Here is a 21820-nt window from a genome sequence, read left to right as displayed (position 1 = left end):
TGCCGATGCAGGGGACACGGGTTCGTGCCCCAGTCCAGGAAGATCCCACATGCCACGGAGCGGCTGGGCCCATGAGCCATGGCTGCTGAGCCTGAGCGTCCAGAGCCTGTGCTCCGCAACAGGACAGGCCACAACAGTGAGAGGCCCGGGTATCGCAAAAAAAAAAAAAAAAAAAAAAAGCTTAACCCTTTCAGAACTACCAATGCAGTGGGCAACTGATAATAACTCAGTACACTTTGTTTTTTCAACCTCTAGTTCAAAGCAAATCAATTATGAAACAAGCAATTATACTGCAAATAAAATTCAAAATGATGCCATAAAACTGTTCACATGAGCATCTTCCATAAACTTCACTGCCGTGTCAAGAAGTGTACTAAGTAGCACATTTTCACTTATTATACTTCACTAGAAATTCTATTCTAAAAGGAGGAGAAAAGAGAACTTACATTTACTGTTTGCAGGCACTGTGCCGAGTACATTCTTCCACTTACTCTTCCAAATTACCCTTTAAGGTAGGTACTACCCCTTACACCCATTTTACAAATCCAGGAAACCAAGGCTCAGAGAGGGAAAATGACTAACCCAAAGGCATATGGCCAACAGCTAGAAGGCCTGAGGTTCAACATAGTTTTGTCTAACTCCAGAGCCCATGGATTTGTTGCTCAGGACAGCAGAACCTCCAAACAATTAGCATCCAAAAACAGTAATGATACTTGTCTAGTCCTTAGATATAACTGGTTAATCACTCATGGGTTTATCTTTTTAAAGTACCTCTAAAATTCTTCAAAGTTGCAAACATATTGCTTAAATAATGCTACTCTATCATTCCATCATTCATCTGGCTTGTTAAGAACATCCTGATGAATTTTTCTAATACAGAATGTACATTCATCAAATCCCAAAGCAAAAAGCCTATCAAATTCACTGTATCAGTACTACATTCAAATGTTTATATCTCCCTAAAATACATGCATAGGACTTCCCTGGTGGCGCAGTGGTTGAGAGTCCACCTGCCAATGCAGGGGACATGTGTTCGTGCCCCGGTCCAGGAAGATCCCACATGCCGTGGAGCAGCTAGGCCCGTGAGCCATGGCCGCTGAGCCTGGGCGTCCGGAGCCTGTGCTCCGCAATGGGATAGGCCACAACAGTGAGAGGCCCGCGTACCGCAAAAAAAAAAAAAAAAAGCATAAACCTCTCAGCAAACAGAATGAGTCAAATTGTTTTTTAACCACCTTGTATGTCAATAAAAAAGATACCATTTAACTTAATTTTCCCATCAGGCCATTTGTTGATTGTAAATCTTAACTGAAACAGACCAAGAAAAGGCATTTTAATTTTCTTTTAACATTTTGGGGCAAGAAGTAGTCAGAGGATAAGAGAGCAAACTTTTGTTAAGCCTGACTGCAATTTACAAATATGGTCAGGTACTGACTTTAAGCCCATTTTACAAATGAGTTTTATATTTTACAAACTGGGGCTACAGGTGTTACAGAAGAAGCAAAAATCAATCTTCAACCTAAACCTCTTCCAAGTCCATGCATACACTTTCCACCATGCCCTGTTCTTATTCCTCTACCACCCCAATTCAATTTATCTGAGTTAAAAGAAACTAATATATTTGTCAAGGAATCAAAGTTAATGAGGCCTTAAGTCTTTTCAGCATTCCAATATCACCACAGTTCTGATTTTAGAAAAAAACATATTCCAACATTATGACAGGGTGACAATGACTATGAGTGATTGTGTTCTACAGATACAATGTTCATTGCAAATATTTTCAAAAATCTGTACTACTAGGTGGAATTTTAAAATATCTATTTAGCACAACTTCATATCATTTAAAAAAATTTTTGTTTCTGCACAATTTCAGGGTTAGGGGAGAGTGGTATAAATTACCTCACAGAAACCAGCAAGTAACATTATCTGTTAAGGTTAAAACTTTAACTACCTTCCTGAGGTATGCTGCTGGGGTCTCATTACAGCAGGTAATCTCACATTCTGCCATGCACAACACACTAAGTACCAGCATCTCCCAATTACATTGTAACGTAAATCTCAAAGGACATTTGAAAAGTCTACACAGCTCCTGCACCCACTGCCGAAACACAACCACCTCTAATGGAACGTGGCAGCTTTCTAAACTAATATTCACACGCCGGGACAGGGATGCTAAGCGCGGCCTTATCCCACACTGAAGAGCGGATGCTAATTAAAAGCCCACACTGACTTGGGAAATGACCACTCAGACAACTTTAGACACTGTCTGGAGTTCTGTTTTCCTATTTCCAAACATGTTCAGCTGCCCAAACTTCCAGGATTACACAACTGAGAGAAAGTTAGAGCAGGAGTCCTCACACCTTTGTATGTGGTGATGCCCCTCTTCTGGAATAGCTTCCTCTCCTCTTCAGTCTCCCTACCCCACCCCTTCGTCAAACCCCAAGACAAAAAGAATTTCAAGTGAGGAGTCACATACTCTTTGAGGCTACCTTAAAGTTCCCCAGACAGATTTCACCAATTCCTCTGATCGTGACCACTACACCCCCCTTATATGCACCATTCTCATACTTTCAGTACTGTTTGTGGGCCTGTCCACCACCCCCCTAGGCTGTAAATGTCACTAAGAAAGGGCCCTGCCTCATAATCACAGAGCTTGGCACCTGGTTGGAGATAAATAGAACTCAGGTGAATGGATCTCAAGGCCGCCCTTCACATCTCAGAATGACCACCATCTCTCAATAGTTTACAGAAGCCTTAATGGTGACTCTAATGGGGATATAGAAGATGTTCTTCCGGTGGTGTAGGTACCAAGAAACTTCTGGTTTCTTTGCCCACTGCGTTTGCCTTTGCCAACTTTTATGTGTCTCAGAAGTCTTTGAGAAAGCACCTTTTTAAAAAAGCCTTCAAAACAGCAGAGGTATCCAAGGTACATTTGTTCTTACTGTAATCATTTGGCTATTTCTGGAACTGTTTTTACTTCGGTTAGCAAAACCTAGACTTGATACAGGCTGAGATGCAAAAAAAATAACTGTCATAATAGTAGTAATGGCTTTGAAATATCTCATCTAAGCCAACTTTCTCATACCTCTTAAGAATTGCCAATCCCTTCAAATATTGGCAGCTCCATTTATTCAGGTCTTCTGATACATAAAATTTGCTGACTTTTCCCCCCTTGAGTTGATGCAGATATATGAAAACCTTATAAAAGCTTTTTTTTTTTTTTTTTTTGGCTAGAAATGAAACTTCTCTGCCTGTGAAAATTATAGGGGCATTTTAAAATTACCATATGTTTTAGATCAGAAGGTAAAAACAGTACAGTAGCCCATGAAAACGTTCCAGCCCATGAAAGCTTACAATTAACTCATTAAAATACAGTTCAAGCCCTCAAGTTCCCCTACTCTTGTAGGCAGTGGTCCCATTTAACATTTAAATATCCTGTGTAAGTTTACCATATTTATGTTCATTTACATGTACAATGTAAACATACATAGGTACCACATTTAAATATTTAGCCCCAAATGTTATTTTAAACTTAATTTTTCCACAGAGCTATTTGATTTTTTAAAAATAAGAAGACAAAACTTCCTCAAAATCCTTAATCACACTTCAGTGTACATTAGCGAATGTATAATGTGTGGCTGCTTTGCACACCCACATGCCCACTACCTCCCCCTTTCTAATACTGCACACCACACAAGTATAATAAACCATGTTAATATTTCATACCACTGTGAAATATGCTGGAGTATCAATTCAACATCTGCTGTCTTTAGGGTCCGGGAGTCCCGCAGAGACACTTTCAATTTGTAATTGAGTTCTATGCTGAATTAATCAGCAGTTTATCTTTTTTACTAAAATAACGTCTTCACCACTAACCCAGATTTACATTAACAATTTATGCCAAATTACCTGCCAAGGCAAAACTTATAAGATTCTAAGCTACCATCCAGTAACACGCAGTCCTATATTTCATTTCTTATATTTCTCTAACCTATACACAAGAAAAGTAGAAATCCATTGTTCAAGAGCTTGCAAGTCTCTACCCACAGATGACCTCCTGGATTTGAGACACAGAGCCTCACTTCTGACAGTGAAATTCAAGCAGCCGGGGTGGAGGGTGTGGGTTCCCATCTTCTCCTGAAAGCCACCGTTCAATGTTTTTATGATTCAAAATTTTTACAAAATACGATTTCTAGAATGGAATGAAATCAGTAAGTAATAAAAGAGCTTCTTTTACTTCTTTTCGCAAGGAGCTATGACATTCCAAGTCTTGGCTTGGCTTGAGTAACAAAAAAGACAACCTACATAAAGGAAGCATTTTTTAGTACCTTAAATTATGTCCCTGAGTCCCAAGTTAGCAAAGGCAATTCAATTTGATAAGAGATAAAGAAGTCTATTTTTCTCTTTGATATCATGATGCCGAATATATCAGCAATAACACCTTCCTTTTAATTCCACCTGTATAGTTGAAAGTCACCAAACATTAATTTCTATCCAGCATTATCCCTAGCTCTTACCTCTCTCTGATTCAAGAGTCTCTGGTCACAAAGAAGTTACATTCTGTCTGCTGGATCCTTGCCACAGGTGCAGCAAGCAACATACTTTGTGAACTATTTCTCCTGTACAGTGTATTTTCCCCTACCTTTCCACAGTTACAGTAAATATGTAAAGCAAAAACATCTCAAATGGAACACCTGCTCCAAAGAAATGCATCATAAATAATCACCTATCTACTACCGAGTAAAATAATCCCTTGTTTTCAAGCTACTTTGCCCATAGCTGTTTAAGGAATTTCCACCATCATACAGAATGGTCTCTTTCAATACTACCTCTGAATTACAGCACCAAGTGTATGCATTCAGCTGGTACCCAATTAGCACCTGCTGATCGATTACATATTATTGATTTTATAAGAAAATGAAGTTCAGTGTATACGCAGCAGGGCAGAAGACCTGGAAAAATTTTTGCACAGAAATATTTTTGGTGGAAAAATCAACAACGAGTTTTCAAAGTCAATAACTATGGCAGTATACCATTTGCAGTGTTCTCATTACTCTTCAAAGAATTCGAAATGGAGTACTTCAAATTTTACAGAGGGTCAATTCCCCTAGATTTGTTGATTCTTGAATTCCAGAGGCCTGGCCCCAAGTGGCCATTTCTAAGTCAAGGAAGACGAAGGAATCCAAAGGGAGAGAAGCAATTATATATCTGTGACATTCCAAACTCTGTATGGTAGGGAGCAAAGTCCTGCTCTTGAATCATCAGGTGAAACAGCAGAGAGAACTTGCATCTGCCTTACAAAACACCACAAAATGAAAATGTAAGCAAGAAGATCCAAGGGAGTAAACTTAACTCAAGAAGTCCTTTTCTCTTTTCTGCCTCTCCAAAGCTGGCCCACCAGTGGGTTCAAATTCAGGAGAACAAACTCACTCTTTCAAAAGGGGGCAACTCAAAACATCTGATGCTGGTGAGAAGCTTTAAACCATCAACAGTGTCTTATCATCTATTCTAAAGGTTGAATGGTAATTCTCCAAATCACTCACTGAACCATAAGGCCAACTTTAGTATCTGTTCATTTCTAAAATTAAGTCTTTAACTCCACTGGAAATCACTACCAGGAATAATTCTATACAGGGCCCCAGGGATTATATCTTTGGGTTCTGACACCTCTAAAAACTTTTTTTTAACGTTAAATACAACAAGAGAAAATTACTGGAGAAAAATTAATACATTTTTGATCTAACAAAAAAGACACACTTTACTATGTCTAACGTTTCAGGTTTTAAGGAAAACAAATAAGCAGGAATTAGGACCAAAAGCAAATGACAGAAACAGCCTCAGGGAGAGCCTCTAAAAGGCACCTTCCAATAGTTAAACACACAACTATCCCAATTACTGCCCAAATCCAGTGCATAAAGAAGTGTGTCAAATGTTTCAATAGTTACATTTAAACATTTCTGTAGTTGCATTAGTTCTTAACCAATAAGGAATCCATCAGTTAAGACAATGAGACACCAACTCACACCCACCAGAATGGCTATAATCAAAAAGCCAAATGACAAATGTTGTCAAGGGTGTGCAGAAACTAAAATCTTTATACACTACTAGTGACCCAGCCACTTTGTAAACCGGTCTGGCAGTTCCTCAAAAAGTTAAACATAGAGAGTTACCACATGACTCAGCAATTCTACTCCTAGGTATATATATACCCAAGAGAAATGACAATATATGTCCACACAAAAACCTGTACACAAATGTTCACAGCAGCACTATTCATAATGGTCAAAAAGTGAAAACAATCCAAATGTCCATTAACTAATGAATGGGTAAATAAAATGTGACATATTCATACAATGGAATACTATTCAACCATAAAAAAATGAAGTATCAATACATGCTACAAGGATGAAATATTATGAAAATACTGTAAGTTAAAGAAGCCAGTCACAACAGACATATTGTATGATTCCTATTGTATGAAATGTCCAGAACATGCATATCTGTAGAGACAGAAAGCAGATGAGCTGTTACCTAGGGCTGGGAGGGCTGAGGGGAAATGGGGAGTGACTGCTAATGGATATGGCATTTCTTTTGAGGGGGATGAAAATGGTCTAACATGGATTATGGTGATAGCTGCACAGCTCTGTGAATATACTAAAAACCACAGAATTGTACACTTAAAGTAAGTGAGCTGTATGCATGTAAACTATATCTCAATGAAGCTGTTATTAAAATAATAAGGCATCCAACATTTTTAGAACAGAGGACCTAAAAAAAAGTCAAAACATCTAGTGACATGTCACCCATCAATCAAAGAATTCACATTCTGATAGTAATTTTTTTAAAGCTAGAGATCACAAGAAACAAAAATGTCAGCATAGATTCTTAGGAACATTTCATAAGAATTAATTTTGGCTTTAATATATATATATTTTCCCAGATATACAAGATACCTAAACAGATGTAGTACCAGACAAACATAACCTTAAAATCTAAAAATCTGGAAAAGTGAGTCAGTTCAGCTTATCAAGCTGACACCTATTAAACTGCTACAAGAAAAACAGTCTTAAACACCATCAATATCAATACAGACAGGAAAATCATTGTTTATGATAGCTATCGAGGGCAAGTTTTTTGTTTTGTTTTGTTTTTAATTTTGCATTTACTTAAAACTCTGTTTGATGCTAGCAGGGTTCAAGTCACACAGGAAGGTGCTCGGCTAAACACTGATCATCTTCCTTGATCTCCATTGTCTGCTGTGTGGGTTCCGCCAGCAAAACCTCCCAGCGAGTGGTCACCTTCCTATGGAGTCATTAAACCTCTGAATGTCAGCTGGTGGGATTAGCCAGCAGCTTCCACACCTGAGCCCCCGTGGCAGGGACAGAGGCATTTGGATCAAGATCACTAATGAATACAGAATTCATATGCCGCTTGTCAGGGCTCCTGAGCTGAGTCGCACAGATGCAACCTAAATAAGACGGAGGACAGAACAATTGTTGACGAAGATTAAAAAGTTTTGGCAGTTGGGGTAAAAAGAACACCTCATTATTCAAATATGATAGTCTTGCTTATTTATTTATTTTTGGTTCAAGTTATTTATGATTTGCCTCAAATGGACAAATGCCATTCACCAATATTTAAAGGCTTATTGGTCTCATTACTAAATTTGAAGAAGGCTATGCCATCTAAACATTAGCTATATAGAGAAAAACAGCTCCCCTGTAAATATCTGAAAACTCTGAGGGAAAAAACAACCTCAGGATATTTGCGGGGGAGGACAATTAAAAGATGAAAATAAATTCTGATGAATTCAAAGAGAAGAAAAAAATAACCTTCCATAGCCAAATGACTTACTTATATTTCCCAATATCTCTGTATTTCTAACTTTGCATCTTTCCATCCCTGGGTTCCTTCCAGTCACTGAGCTCACCAAAGAGGTTTATACACCTCCTCTGACATTCGTCTGGCTTCGTGCCATCTTCACAAGACCTCATCAGAGAAAAGGAATAGCCCAAGCAGCCCACACCTCCGCTCACCTGGAATAAGATGCCTTCCCCACTCTGTTGTCAAAGAACTACAGGCCTAGCAAAGAGGCAGAAGAGCAGGGTGATCGATCACATCGGAGGGCCAGACTGACAAGGGTTCAAACCATGATTCCATCATTGCCCGGCTGTGTGACCTTGGGTAAGATATGTGACCTCCCTACACCCTATTTTTCTTCTCAACAAAACAGGGATAACAAAGTACAGACCCCACACGACTGTTGAAAAGTAAATAAGATGATGCAGACAAAGCTGTTAGAAAAGAGCTTGGCACAGCATAAGCACTCAAAAAGCATCAGCTACTATGACTGCTGTGTTTTCAATACCTTTGCCCCATAGCAAAAAGGCAAATATTTCCATAGCCTGTGCTGTGTGTTAAACAGGCTTCTTCTACTGTCATGACCACTAGCTAGGCCTGTTTCCGATTTTAAGCTTTCAGATAAGAAAGAAGAATCATACCTAGGACTTCCCTGGTGGCACAATGGTTAAGAATCCTCCTGCCAATGCAGGGGACGTGGGTTCGAGCCCTGGTCCAGGAAGATCCCACATGCCGCGGAGCAACTAAGCCTGTGTGCCACAACTACTGAGCCTGCGCTCTAGGGCCCACGAGCCACAACTACTGAGCCCACGAACCTAGAGCCCATGCTCCGCAACAGGAGAAGCCACCACAATGAGAAGGCTGCGCACCGCAACGAAGAGTAGCGTGGCCCCTGCTCGCCACAATTAGAGAAAGCCTGGGTGCAGCAACGAAGACCTAACGCAGCCAAAAATAAATAAATAAAATATAAATTTTTTTTTAAAAAGAATCATATCTATCTATATCATCAAGCCTGACACAAGTACAAATAATGTTAGTCGTTGCTATGTGATGTTTGTATCCTACTACTGAATTACTAAAAAACAGAAGCAGCTGCCATATTTTAGAGCCAATTTTGTGTGAGCCGTCATATGACGTGCTTTACAGACCACATCTAATCCTGACAGCAACCCACAGGCAGGTCTCTGGATCCCCGTCTTCTGGATGAACAGTGCCGGGCTGTGGCTTGCCCACAGTCGTGCCGTGCGTACAGTGGAAACACACTCACAGGCCAATCCTCTAGCTCCTAAGCTCCTGTGCCCTTTTCCATCTGACCACATTGAACTCATGCTCTATGCTTCCCCTTGGGACCAGTCTATGTGCCAAACTGAATAGATTCTTTTTTTTTAATCAAAATAATGCAGATCTCTTACACTATTGTCCATCTGCATGGCACAAATAAATCTGAAACTTCAGTGTCTTTCTACTATTAGACTTAAACAAACAAAAAACTACAGTCACTTCTAAAATTTGCTATAGAACACCATATTGGTATCAACTCTTTCATTATGTAAAGTGGATCTATAGCTGCCTGCAATGACAGATTAATTCTGTTTCCTCCGTAGCTACGTGTTTGGCATCACATTTGTGAGGTAAACACAAGCCTTTAGGGCGATAACTGCTCACATCTTTAGCAATAAGGGCTTCTCTAGAGGCCAGCACTTGCCAAGTGATAAAATATGACTCCATAAATCAGACGGCTGAAGTGGCACTTGTATACGTCACCATCTATCTTTGCAGCTTCTCTCTAAAGGGTATAGGGTAAGAGCTCATCCCTCGGTATTGTGACCAGAAAAAGGACCATCACAGTTGGCACTGACTAAGCATGTGCTACTTAAAACTGAAGACACACTAAGACTGGGGGGAAAAAAAGATCCTGCTGGTGTGAGCACGCCTCAGGCAGTGGTAGAAGCTTCAGCAACTCATCTTCAAAAGGCAGAGAGCCAGAGCTCTAGAAACCTGCAAAAATTGGCTAAGCCTGCAGTCTTCATTTCTTTAAGTTGAGCATCTTCAAAGTCTAGAATTCTAACTGTAGGGCACAGCAGCTGCCACTGCAGATCTGATCCTCTCAGCTTTTGGCAGCTCTCAACTTGAGATTCTAGCAAAAGAATTTTTCAAGTTGCTATTATTGCCTGTCATGGATTTATAAATATTGTGCACTATCTGCTGTGGCATGGCTCTCATGGGACGCCAAAGCATGCCAAATGTGTAACAGAATGAAAAACAGTTTCTATTCTTCAAATAAATGCTAATTTTTTTAACTGTGCTCACATGATGTGTTTGTTGACCAACTTCAATAGTACAGAGTATGTATCAGAGAGGGGAAAAAAGCTGATTGTCTTTTCCAGCAGTATTCAGCTGCTACTTTCATTAAGCTTGTTTAATTAGATTCCAGATGCTAATTTGCAAGTCGATACCAGAGGGTGCAGGACAGTTTGCCTTTGAATCATCTCCCTGTGATGTGAGGGTCCTGCCGCACACCGCTACCCTTCAGCAGCCCTCACACGCTTTCTGACAATTAGTGCAAAGAGGGGACAGTACTGATCTTGACAGACTAAATATTAATCTTCTACCCATTTTTATGAATTATAATCTTCAAGACTTTAAATTTCTCACTGGGCCAAATGGAAACATTCCTTCTTACAAAGAAACAGGATGGAAGGAAAACTAACCTAAGCTATCAGATTCATTTCCTTAACCCTCCCCACCCTAAAATAAAAGTTTTTATTTCAGCAATTTTCAAGATACATACTCGCACAAAGCTAACACCATATTTCCAGGTACAATGGTCAAATTCCTCATAACTTAACTGGAAAATGGACTCAGAAGGCCACAGTGTGTTTATCACTAATTTCCTGTCCAGCTAGCCTGTGGATAATAACCAGGATAAGGGGCTTAGTTCTTATGCCAGCCTTAACAATAGGAAAAAAAAAAAAAAATTCTAGGGGAATGGCTCCACACAATTCATCGTCACCAAAAAACCCTCTAATACAACTGAGCCCTGTCATTAGGTCAACTCACACATTTCAAAATCCACTATTCTGCTAATACATAGGTACAGTGTCCAAATAAGCACCTTTGCTGATAAAAACAAAGAATGAGATTTATCAGCAGTAATACAATTTTTTAATGCCTTCATTTTTATCCATCTGAGAACTATGAACACTAAAGGTGAAGTTATCAAACTGTTTCAAAGGAATGTAAATCTGGGACCAACTAAGAAAGGTTGCTTCTGACATCTTTTTATCCACTCATTCAACAAATACTGGCTGACTACCTACTATGCACCATTTTAGGTGTGAGTAAATAGAAACAAATAAGCACAGTTCCTGCCCTCAGAGAACTTCCAGGCTAACAGCAAGGAGAAAAACAAGAAAATGAGCATCCCAAGACTAGGACAGGCAGTGTTAGGGCCACAACTGGATGAGAATTTTAAAAGATTTTTAATGGGCCTTAAACTCACAGTTAGCCGGCAGTTTCTCTGAAACCTTGAGTCAGAGCTTTTACCTGAAGCAAATCACTGGTTCAGATTACTTCTAAAGGCAGAAGCCCATCTTAGGCATTTATGAATCCCAGCTAGGTTTCACTGTTCTGCTTTTTGGCCTGTAATTTCCCAATGAGCATCTGCCCTTTGGCCCATCTTCATTTTGGCCGTGTACTCAATGGGGTGTTTGCTTTGTTGACTCTGGCCCAATACTGTGTATTATATGAGAAATGTACTAGTTATCTTCTTCTGTTATCTCAAAAAAAAAAAAAGAAAAGAAAAAAGTTCAGCACTTTCCAGATGGGAAGAAGAGAAAGTCCCCTCCGTTTCCCAGGTGGTTTTTGATGACTCAGATTTTGCTTTAGCTCCGGATTATCCTGTCTCAACTCTATAAACATGTACTGAACATCAGGAGCTGAAGAGGAGAGATGATTTCATGGTCCCTGCCCTCAAGGGTCTCCCCTCTCTCGGCAAGTAGCGGAGATGCCCCTGAAAACAGCCATAAAACAATGGGACAGGTGTGTACAATGCAGTACGGGAACACAAATAAATGAGGAAGCAGGTGAGAGCATTGCTGGCAGGCACCAGCAGCGAGCAGGATTCGACAGCAAGCCAGTACACACTGTATTCAAAGAACAGCAAGCAGGCGAGAAGGGTTGAAGTGGAGCAGGAATGCAGACCTATGTTTCCTAAGTTTAATATTAATACCCCTGGGCTTACATGATGGTGATACAGGAATACATTTTTTATTTATATTAATAGTATGCACTCATTTTCATGTCTTGGGGGGAAAATAACCATCATATCAAACCCAGGATTTCATAGATACAAACTGTATTTTAAAAATAAATTTAAAATTAAATAGGTGAACTAGAGTGGCTGTAGGGAAGAGAGGAAAGGGAACTGACTTGCAAGGAGAACTTCTGCAGTGAAGGAAATGTTCTGTCTTGATCTGATTGACGGTTACTTGGGTAATTACAAATGCCAAAATCTATCGCACTATACAGTTCAGATCTGTGCATTTTATTTTATGTAAATGATAACTCAATTTATAAAACAGTGAGCTGATGTAAAAGAAAATTTTCAAGAAAAATAACAGTAGAGGTGGCATCCAGACATGGCAGAATCCTTAAATGTAGTATGCAAATGACAAGTTCAAGACTAGCCCTGTCCAATAGAAATATGTGAACCACATATTTAGTTTTAAATTCTCTAGTAGCCACGTATAAAAAAGTAAAAATAGGTGAAAAAAATTTAATAATATTTTTATTTAACCCAATATACTTAAAATAATATTGTTACAACATGTAACCGTATTACTAATGAGATATGTTTTTAAACTTTTGGACCCAGTCTCTGAAATCTGGGATGTGTTTTCTACTTACAGCACCTCTCAATTCAGACTAGCTACACTCAAGTGCTCAACAGCTACATGTGGTTGGTGGCTACCATACCAGACTGTGCAGCCAAAGACACTGAGAAAACATTAAAGGTTTTTAAGGAGGCAGGGACTTTCATTCCATAAATACTACAGTCTAGGTTCAGCACTGTCCAAGGCACAGGTTTGCAGTTTAAAAAAAAAAAAAAAAAAAGACTATGGGCTTTTCCTAATTTATTTGTTTTAACAATAAAGCCAAGAGTTTGTTTCATGAGTCTGGCCTAAAAATCACTGTTTGGCAAACGATTTGTAATTATGAGAGCCTGAAACTTCCCCTCCCCATGCAATTCTCTATGAAGTGAGCAGCAGTTACTGTCCTGGAGATCCATGCAAGACCTGAGAGGCAGGTCTCCTGGGTTTGTTTGAGACACGTCCAGAATCCTTTCCCCTACTGAAGGGAAATAAGCAGACTTAGTCATTCCAACCCTTCAGTCTCAAAATAGGCAAGAAAGAAAAGTTATGGAGGGCTTCTTGCCACAGAAAGACAGAAAGCCTCCATGGAAAGAAAAATAAAGTTTGGAAATTTGAAACCAAATGTTTCCATGAGTTCTATACAAATGCAGAGCCAGAAATGACACCCTGGCCGAATTCTCTTTCACAGCAAAGTCACTAAAACAGGGTTCTCTCAACTTTCCTAAGCAGTCTCGGCCTTCCACTGAAACCACATCACTTAATCGTCACAAGAAAGCAGGGTGGCCAGCAGTTAGTTGCCTGGTCTTCACAATAATTTTATTATCTAATATCCCTTTAGATTTTTTTTTTTTGGCAGTACGTGGGCCTTCACTGTTGTGGCCTCTCCCATTGAGGAGCACAGGCTCCGGATGCGCAGGCTCAGCGGCCATGGCTCACGGGCCCAGCCACTCTGCGGCATGTGGGATCTTCCCGGACCGGGGCATGAACCCGCGTCCCCAGCATCGGCAGGCGGACTCTCAACCACTGCGCCACCAGGGAAGCCCTCCCTTTAGATTTTTAAAAGTATTACCATTGCCTTCTATTTACTTTTAAACTCACTTCACTGGAGAAGCAAGTACTACCTTCTCCTTAATAAACTGACTTTTTTTGATTGTCAGTCTGTGTCAAGTGTCAATAAGTTCAGTGAATAAAAACCACTCACCTAAAATTGTAAATTTAATTAACAACCTGAAATGGGAATTCAGTAAACCTGTTTCAAGCTCTCGCAGCTAATACAAAACAACAAGTGCTCTGAATTATAGATAAAATTGATCTAAGGAACACAACTCTTCAGACTGATAATATCAGAAATTTTATTGAAGGGATGATTCACATTTCCCTTTGCTTCCCTAAATCAGTAATATTAAGTTCATGGCCTTTGAATCATTTCAAATCCAAAGTCTAAATAAATAATATAAAATTACTTTAGCAGAGTGTTAAAATCACTTTTTTTTTACATCTTTATTAGAGTATAATTGCTAACACAATGGTGTGTTAGTTTCTGCTTTATAACAAAGTTAATCAGTTATACATATACATATGTTCCCATATCTCTTACCTCTTGCGTCTCCCTCCCTCCCACCCTCCCTATCCCACCCCTAGAGGCGGTCACAAAGCACCGAACTGATCTCCCTGTGCTATGCGGCTGCTTCCCACTAACTTACGTTTGGTAGTGTATATATGTCCATGCCACTCTCTCACTTTGTCACAGCTTACCCTTCCCCCTCCCCATATCCTCAAGTCCATTCTCTAGTAGGTCTGTGTCTTTATTCCTGTCTTACCCCTAGGTTCTTCATGACATATTTTTTTCTTAAATTCCATATATATGTGTTAGCATACGGTATTTGTCTTTCTCTTTCTGACTTACTTCACTCTGTATGACAGACTCTAGGTCTATCCACCTCATTACAAATAGCTCAATTTCGCTTCTTTTTATGGCTGAGTAATATTCCATTGTATATATGTGCCACATCTTCTTTATCCATTCATCTGATGATGGGCACTTAAGTTGTTTCCATCTCCAGGCTATTGTAAATAGAGCTGCGATTAACATTTTGGTACATGACTCTTTTTGAATTATGGTTTTCTCAGGGTATATGCCCAGTAGTGGGATTGCTGGGTCATATGGTAGTTCTATTTGTAGTTTTTTAAGGAACCTCCATACTGTTCTCTATAGTGGCTGTGCCAATTCACATTCCCACCAGCAGTGCAAGAGTGTTCCCTTTTCTCCACACCCCCTCCAGCATTTGTTTCTAGATTTTTTGAGGATGGCCATTCTGACTGGTGTGAGGTGATATCTCATTGTAGTTTTGATTTGTATTTCTCTAATGATTAATGATGTTGAGCATCCTTTCATGTGTTTGTTGGCAGTCTGTATATCTTCTTTGGAGAAATGTCTATTTAGGTCTTCTGCCCATTTTTGGATTGGGTTGTTTGTTTTTTTGTTATTGAGCTGCATGAGCTGCTTATAAATATTGGAGATTAATCCTTTGTCAGTTGCTTCATTTGCAAATATTTTCTCCCATTCTGAGGGTTGTCTTTTGGTCTTGTTTATGGTTTCCTTTGCTGTGCAAAGCTCTGAAGTTTCATTAGGTCCCACTTGTTTATTTTTGTTTTTATTTCCATTTCTCTAGGAGGTGGGTCAAAAAGGATCTTGCTGTGATTTATGTCATAGAGTGTTCTGCCTATGTTTTCCTCTAAGAGTTTGATAGTTTCTGGCCTTACATTTAGGTCTTTAATCCATTTTGAGCTTATTTTTGTAAAATCACTTTTAATATACCTCATGCTTTCAACTTTTTATGCAATTCTCATTTTTCTTTAACATATGGAAGTCCCAATCAATTGGAAACAGACACAGCTTTCAAGAAAATTTGAAAAGATTAATGTGGTTTGAAGGAGGGCCTGACACTACTGAGGTGATTTTCTAAATGAAAATCATCAGTCTTTCTCTCTATACCTGCATTAGTTCTAATGGATTTGTGGAGCATTAGGAATTCCTCTCCTTTAGTTTGAAAACTGGGAGATCGTTTTTAATTTTTCTTTTTAAGTGACCTAGTATATCTTATTTTTCCTCTGTATTTAAGAACCCCAAACAGAAAATAATGCTGATATGGGAATAAATGTTCACATTGAGAAATGAGAACAGAATTCTAATCTCATTTACAGTTGATACTTGGACCTGTTTACTATTCTTAATTGGAGCAAGACTATTGTTTCTAGTACAAAACACCTATAGCTAAATTCTATCTTTAGTCACCCATTTTAATTCCTGCAGATAATTCAAGAAAGGGGAGAAAACTAGCCATCAGTGACCAAGTCCCTTACATGTGCTATCCTCAAATACCAAGGATGTAGTGGCTTCTGGCAGGAGACCCCTGTCCTGGCTGAGCAGCATCCACGACCCTACATTCTCTGCTCTCCTGGCACTTGGCCCAAACCTGAAGATCAGAGAGCTTCCGAGCTCCAATGACACTTGATGCGCTAATGACAATGAGCTAGAGAAGAACAAAAACTTTTAAACATGCAATCTTTTCCAAAGATGATTAGGCATAAAGCATTGTCAAAAAGTAATTCCCAGAAACACCTGCTGGTATCTACACAAAACACTACTGCAAAAGCAGGAAGAGCAGAAACCTACATATTAAGGAATAGGGCAAACCACTCATAAACAGCCTAATAACTGTTGAAAACAAGTTGATACTACCCATGAAAAAATTAACATCTATCGAAAAAACAAGGGCAGATGATGAGGGCTGCCTTCAGGACGTAATGTGCCTACAAGCTAGTTCAGCAGCGAGGATAAAGCACAGTGGAGGAATAACATGGTACCATAAAGTATCCAAGCATACTGAACACTCCTTCCAAAGCGACAATGAAAGACCCGTGGCTTGTTCTTGGAGATTTTGGGGTCTAGGGGGTTGCTTAATGGAGGTACATCTATCATTAAAGCAGACACAGGTGGAATGTCATTCAGAAGATACCACCCTCCCCACTACCAAAGAAAATATAATAAAAGAATGTCTTATAAATATATGTGAGACACCAGATACATACATCATGCTCTGATAACAGGCCACTACACACATGGTATTGTCCCCATCTTCTGCCAAACGCAGAACAACCTATAGGGATTTTTCAAACTGCCCGCATTTTCAGGGATTTTTCAAACTGCCCGCGTTTTCAGGCCAGGTCTGTGTGACATGCAAAGACATACACAGTTTCTCTATTCTTCGTGAAAAAACAAAACACCTGTCATTTTGAGATATTGTGATAACGCATAAGAAAACATGCTACACTGCAGCAGCATTTACAGCCAAGAAGATTCCCAGACAGCCCAAAGGCCAGAGCAAAAAGCTGAACAGTACAGGCTCCTCAAGCCTGAGGGAGGGCATAGCAGGCCACTCCAAAATGAAGCTTTCCCAAGTAACCAGTCTTCTCAGCAAACACAGTACCTGTGCCAAAGAGCATTCCAACTAACAGCAGTGCTGTTCAAACCTTGGAGGAATCAGCAATCAATTTGTAAATGTCCAACATACAACTAGAAAGATAATGTGAAAGAGAATAAAACTGCAGGAACTTACATACCTCCATATCTGGCCTAAATTTATCTTCAAACACGGCCATTGCTGCTAAGGAGCCAGAACCTGTAGGAAAAAAGATGCATTTTTAGCATATTTACCAACTCCCAGCTTCTCCATCTCAAGTTTACCTCGGGGCAGTAAAAATGGCAAAACACACCCAATGTCACATTCAAGTACAATGTAAATATTAACACTATAGGGCCACAAAAACCAGGTAAACACTGCTCTTCAAAAGCCTGGAGTCACACTTACCACTATCTCGGGTAAACCTGCAACTGGCCCTACTTCTACTATTGACAGGAGTAACTGTAAATCATTCACAATAAAATCCTGAAGCATGAAAATGAGGTTATGGATAATTTGTATTTGTTCAAAAATGAATGCCACATAATTTCATATATCCTGTGCTGTGACTCTTGTGCTCCAAAGCTGTGCCTTGGCAGGCTGCTGGGTATAGCGCTAAATACCAAGCCAGTTAGAAAGAATAGATTGTTTTAATGAGCTGGCCCCGGTAGAGTCACCTTGACACACGGGGAAGAAACTACAGCACCAGCAATGGTAATAGGACTGTGAGCTACGGCCACCAGGTTATTCCAGCTACAACTGTAAAACACTTTATTATGTGGCATTTATTTGGAGCTATTATTTTTAGTTCGTACGTTGAGGAGTAACAGCTGAGTAGACAAAATGACAGACAAAGAAACAAAAATTTATTATCACAATAGCAAATGGCTGAAAGGTTATGCTGCACAGATATTAACAGACAGCAAATTTCTCCCTACAAAAGCAGGATGTAAAGGCATTACAAATAAGTATGGGCTCCCTTTGAATGGATATAAAAGGCAGCTCAGCACTATGAAAATTTAAACTTGTTTTGTTCAGAAACCAGAGAATCTTTAGAAAACCATCATCTTGTCTTTACAGGGTCCTGGCAATATTTTAGGATACTCTACTTTTGGAGAGAAGATAGAGTTGCCCACAATTTTTTACTCCAATTAGAAGATTTTTTTGGCATTTATTACTTTTTAACTTGTTTTGCATAACACTATCTATTTAGCTGGGTCACAGAGAAAACCATATTTTCTATTTAAAATGATTTGTGTACATCGCTTGACCACCTCAATGGTTTAGCAAAGGAAAAAGGCAGCGATTAAACAGTTTCAAATGAGGTGTCCTGCTGATTTTATCAAGTCTGCTGAATGTATAATGAAAAAGGAGAAGCTGACAGCATCGCTGCATTGAGAAAATACAGACTACCTTATCTGAACCATTTAAGGAGGTCCAATTATAGATCAAATTTAAAGGGTAGAAACAGCAGATTTACAGACACAAATCAATGAACATGGTAATCCCAATGAATATGACAGATACTCCTGTTAGGGAATATTGCTGTGGTTGAGGATCATTACCTTCACAGCACCGGATACATCGCATCTAAAGCAGGGGGAAGCTATGAGCGTAGACGGCATTACGGGCAATGACTATTCATTTAAGCTTTGGGAGCAAAAGGCAACCCCATTTTCCCCCTCTCACAATTTTTTCTCCACAAAAAAAAAAAAAAAAAAGGAACCTAAAGAGATATTAAAAGCCCTTTAGAAAGGAAAGAGAAATTAAACAGATATAAAACTAGTGTACCCAAATAAAACTAGATATATATACACAAATTCACCAAAATCAAACCTTGCAATTTCATAGTTTATGTGTCCTGGAAAATCTGGAAATAGAGTCAAAGTTCACCAATGTTTTGTGACTCACATTTACTCTGAGTTTCAGGGATCAAGGGGGGAAAGTAACCTGTTTTAAGGCATTGGTGAGAACCAGTCTCAGACTTCGTAGTAAAAAACGAGCTGGTTTTGTATGGAAAACAGAGGACAACTGTCACGAAGAAACAAGAAAATTGCAAATAAGGAAACCTCAGGAAAAAAAATACTTCTTTTCCAACCTGGTCCAAGAATGTCTCTGCAAAGAGCCCAAGGGTAAACGCACCAGAGGCCAGAAATACACATTAGAAAAGGACAGGGGAAGGACGGCTATTTACCTAAGAGCTAACAATTTTGTGGAAAACTGTAATCAATTACTGTAAAAGGGGAAACACAACTTACCTTAAAGACATCTTTCCCTAAAGACTACTAGCCTGTATTTTCTCCTGGGCCATCCTTTCTTTCGCAGTTTCACAAGAAATTAATTTTACTCTAATTTTTCCCAGGCACATATATTTCCTTCTACTTAGCTTCACCTAATACTTTAAGAAATGAAAACTATTTCCCTCCTAATATAATAATTCTTCCTTTATCAAAAGCTTTTTTTCATGAGAAACACCACCACAGAAAAAATTTCCATAAGTGGAAGTACATGCTAAATCTAAATTCTTAGAACAAAAAGTGTCTATCAATGTAGTGATGCTTCTCATCACAGTGATTTTTTTTTTTTTAGAGTGGAAGGTGTAGGAGAGGTAAACATAGAAAGGACACAGGGATCCCTATTACACTGTATTTCTGCTTCCCCATTTACATCACACCCCCCCAAAACACACACACCAACTTACACACACACACACATACATGCAGGTGTACACATGCACGTGCACAGAGTTGAGATGTTTTCAGGAAAACAGGAGCTTGCTAAACTGCCTGATTCTGCTTCCCCTGAGATCAAAGATAAGTGGACTCCAAATAAACTTGAAAAGAAGGGGAAATTCAACATTAAAAACAATTTCTAAATCACTTGCAAATTAGCTCCTGCTCCTAGCATTTTTAGGAAAGGAGGACTTTGGCGCCCCCTTTTCAGAAGTACACAGAAGTGCTAGGAAATGGAGTGCAATTGACTTTGTCAACAGGTTTCTAGGAAACTCTGAATGTGTGTCTGCTGCTTAGAAAAGAGAAGACAGAATTTCAAATATGACTGCAAACGCCCAAAATGGCAAGAGAACAACATGCAAATCCTCACATAATTTCAAGGCAATGCAACCGGGGGAAGGAACAAGGAGTTTGCCATTAAAAAGAAAAAAGATGGTAAACTCAATGAGACAGGTCTTTTTAAATAATTTCAATTCAAGTTTCCCAGATTTTATTTCAATGCCACTTAAAACTATATATAATAAATCATCAAATTCCATAGTAATAGAGCAGCCAGTTGACTCACAAAATGTTTAAATATTATATCCCATTTTCCCCATAAACCATAATAATAATAATGTCCATAGACATTCCATGATTTCAGCATCAACCTATTAACCTGGCACTCTCATACCCAAAACCAAGGCAAAAATCCTCTGAAGGATTTACCCTGATTTTTTATTCCAAAAACAAGGCCACCTTAGACAATCAGTCAGAACGGCCTGGTTTCCCATTAAGGAATAAACAAACAGAAAAGCCAGGAGACAGTGTACCGGGTATAGGGGGCTCTGCTTTAGACAGTGGGCGTGTCAGGTGAAGGAAATGGATGTCAGAGGGAATATGCTTTCCACAAATGCAGGACGAGCTCTAAGAGCAAGGAGTACGAGACCTACCCTCAATTTCTCTTATAGGAGAGAGGAGGAAGCCAAGAGGGAAGAACAAGAGCATTCTGTTTGGGCACCCACCGTGGGCCACACATCGTATGTTGTCATTCGGTCATCCTCACAGCAACCCAATGAAGTGATAAAGCTTCTTGTCTAGGATTACAGGACTAACAAGCACAGGGGAGGATTCCTGTCTCAGGTGTGACCCTATGTCACTCTCTCAAACATAAAGTTCTACAGGCCACAATATAGTTCAGAGCAGACACACATGACCTTCCATGACCAGGTCTCTGGCTCGCTCAGCCCCTCCTCCTCCCCAATGTACACACACACTTGACACTCTATCAACACTAAACTGACAAGAATTTCCTAAATGCCCAGACCATTTCAAGCCTATCCCACCTTGGCACGTGCTATTCCCTCTGCCCCCTTGACAGTCCACAGAACTCCGAGGCACCCATCCAACCCCAACTGCGAGATGACTTCCTCCTAGAAGGCTTCCTTGACCACCACACCCCCATGAGAGTTTATCACTCTCATCTCTGCCAACTGTCCATCCCTTCACAGCTGCATCTGCCATACCTAGCAGTCTCTGGCACACAGTGAGCACTAAATAGAATTTGCTACATTAGGCTGGGCTGATTTGAGTACAACGGTTCAAATGGAGGAGCTGGGGAAATGGAGCTGGCCCTGAAGGAGTGACAGCAATAAATGCCTTGATAAAGTGTAAAAGAACATTTATTACCTAATTTATCATACCGGGATGAATATAAGACAAACACAAATGTAAAGCAAGTCAATTTTCAAAAGAAAAGAAGCCTTTAAACCCACAAAACCATGTCCTATTATACGTCCTAGTCTGGTCTGAACTCTATGATATCACAGGAATGAAACGCCCTCCTTGGATTTCTGCATTTTTCTACCAAAGCTCTGTCTCATCAGTAGTTTCCAGGTAGCTGCTCCTTAGCAAC

The 21820-nt window shown here is 39.6% G+C and overlaps 1 protein-coding gene across 1 annotated transcript in view; it reads right to left on the bottom strand.

Moving 5' to 3' along the window:
- Window positions 1-21820, bottom strand: part of PSMB7 (proteasome 20S subunit beta 7) — a 58508-nt gene that overhangs the window by 12873 nt on the left and 23815 nt on the right. Inside the window, exon 6 of the mRNA XM_027104904.1 lies at window positions 17355-17413. Within this exon, the coding sequence (XP_026960705.1) occupies window positions 17355-17413 (59 nt within the window). The remainder of the gene's footprint in view (window positions 1-17354; window positions 17414-21820) is intronic.

The sequence above is a fragment of the Aethalodelphis obliquidens genome, unplaced genomic scaffold (assembly GCF_003676395.1).
Source record: "Aethalodelphis obliquidens isolate GAN/ISIS:26980383/991018 unplaced genomic scaffold, ASM367639v1 scaffold7, whole genome shotgun sequence".
Taxonomy (NCBI): Eukaryota; Metazoa; Chordata; class Mammalia; order Artiodactyla; family Delphinidae; genus Aethalodelphis; species Aethalodelphis obliquidens.
This window is presented reverse-complemented; position numbering and strand designations above follow the sequence as displayed.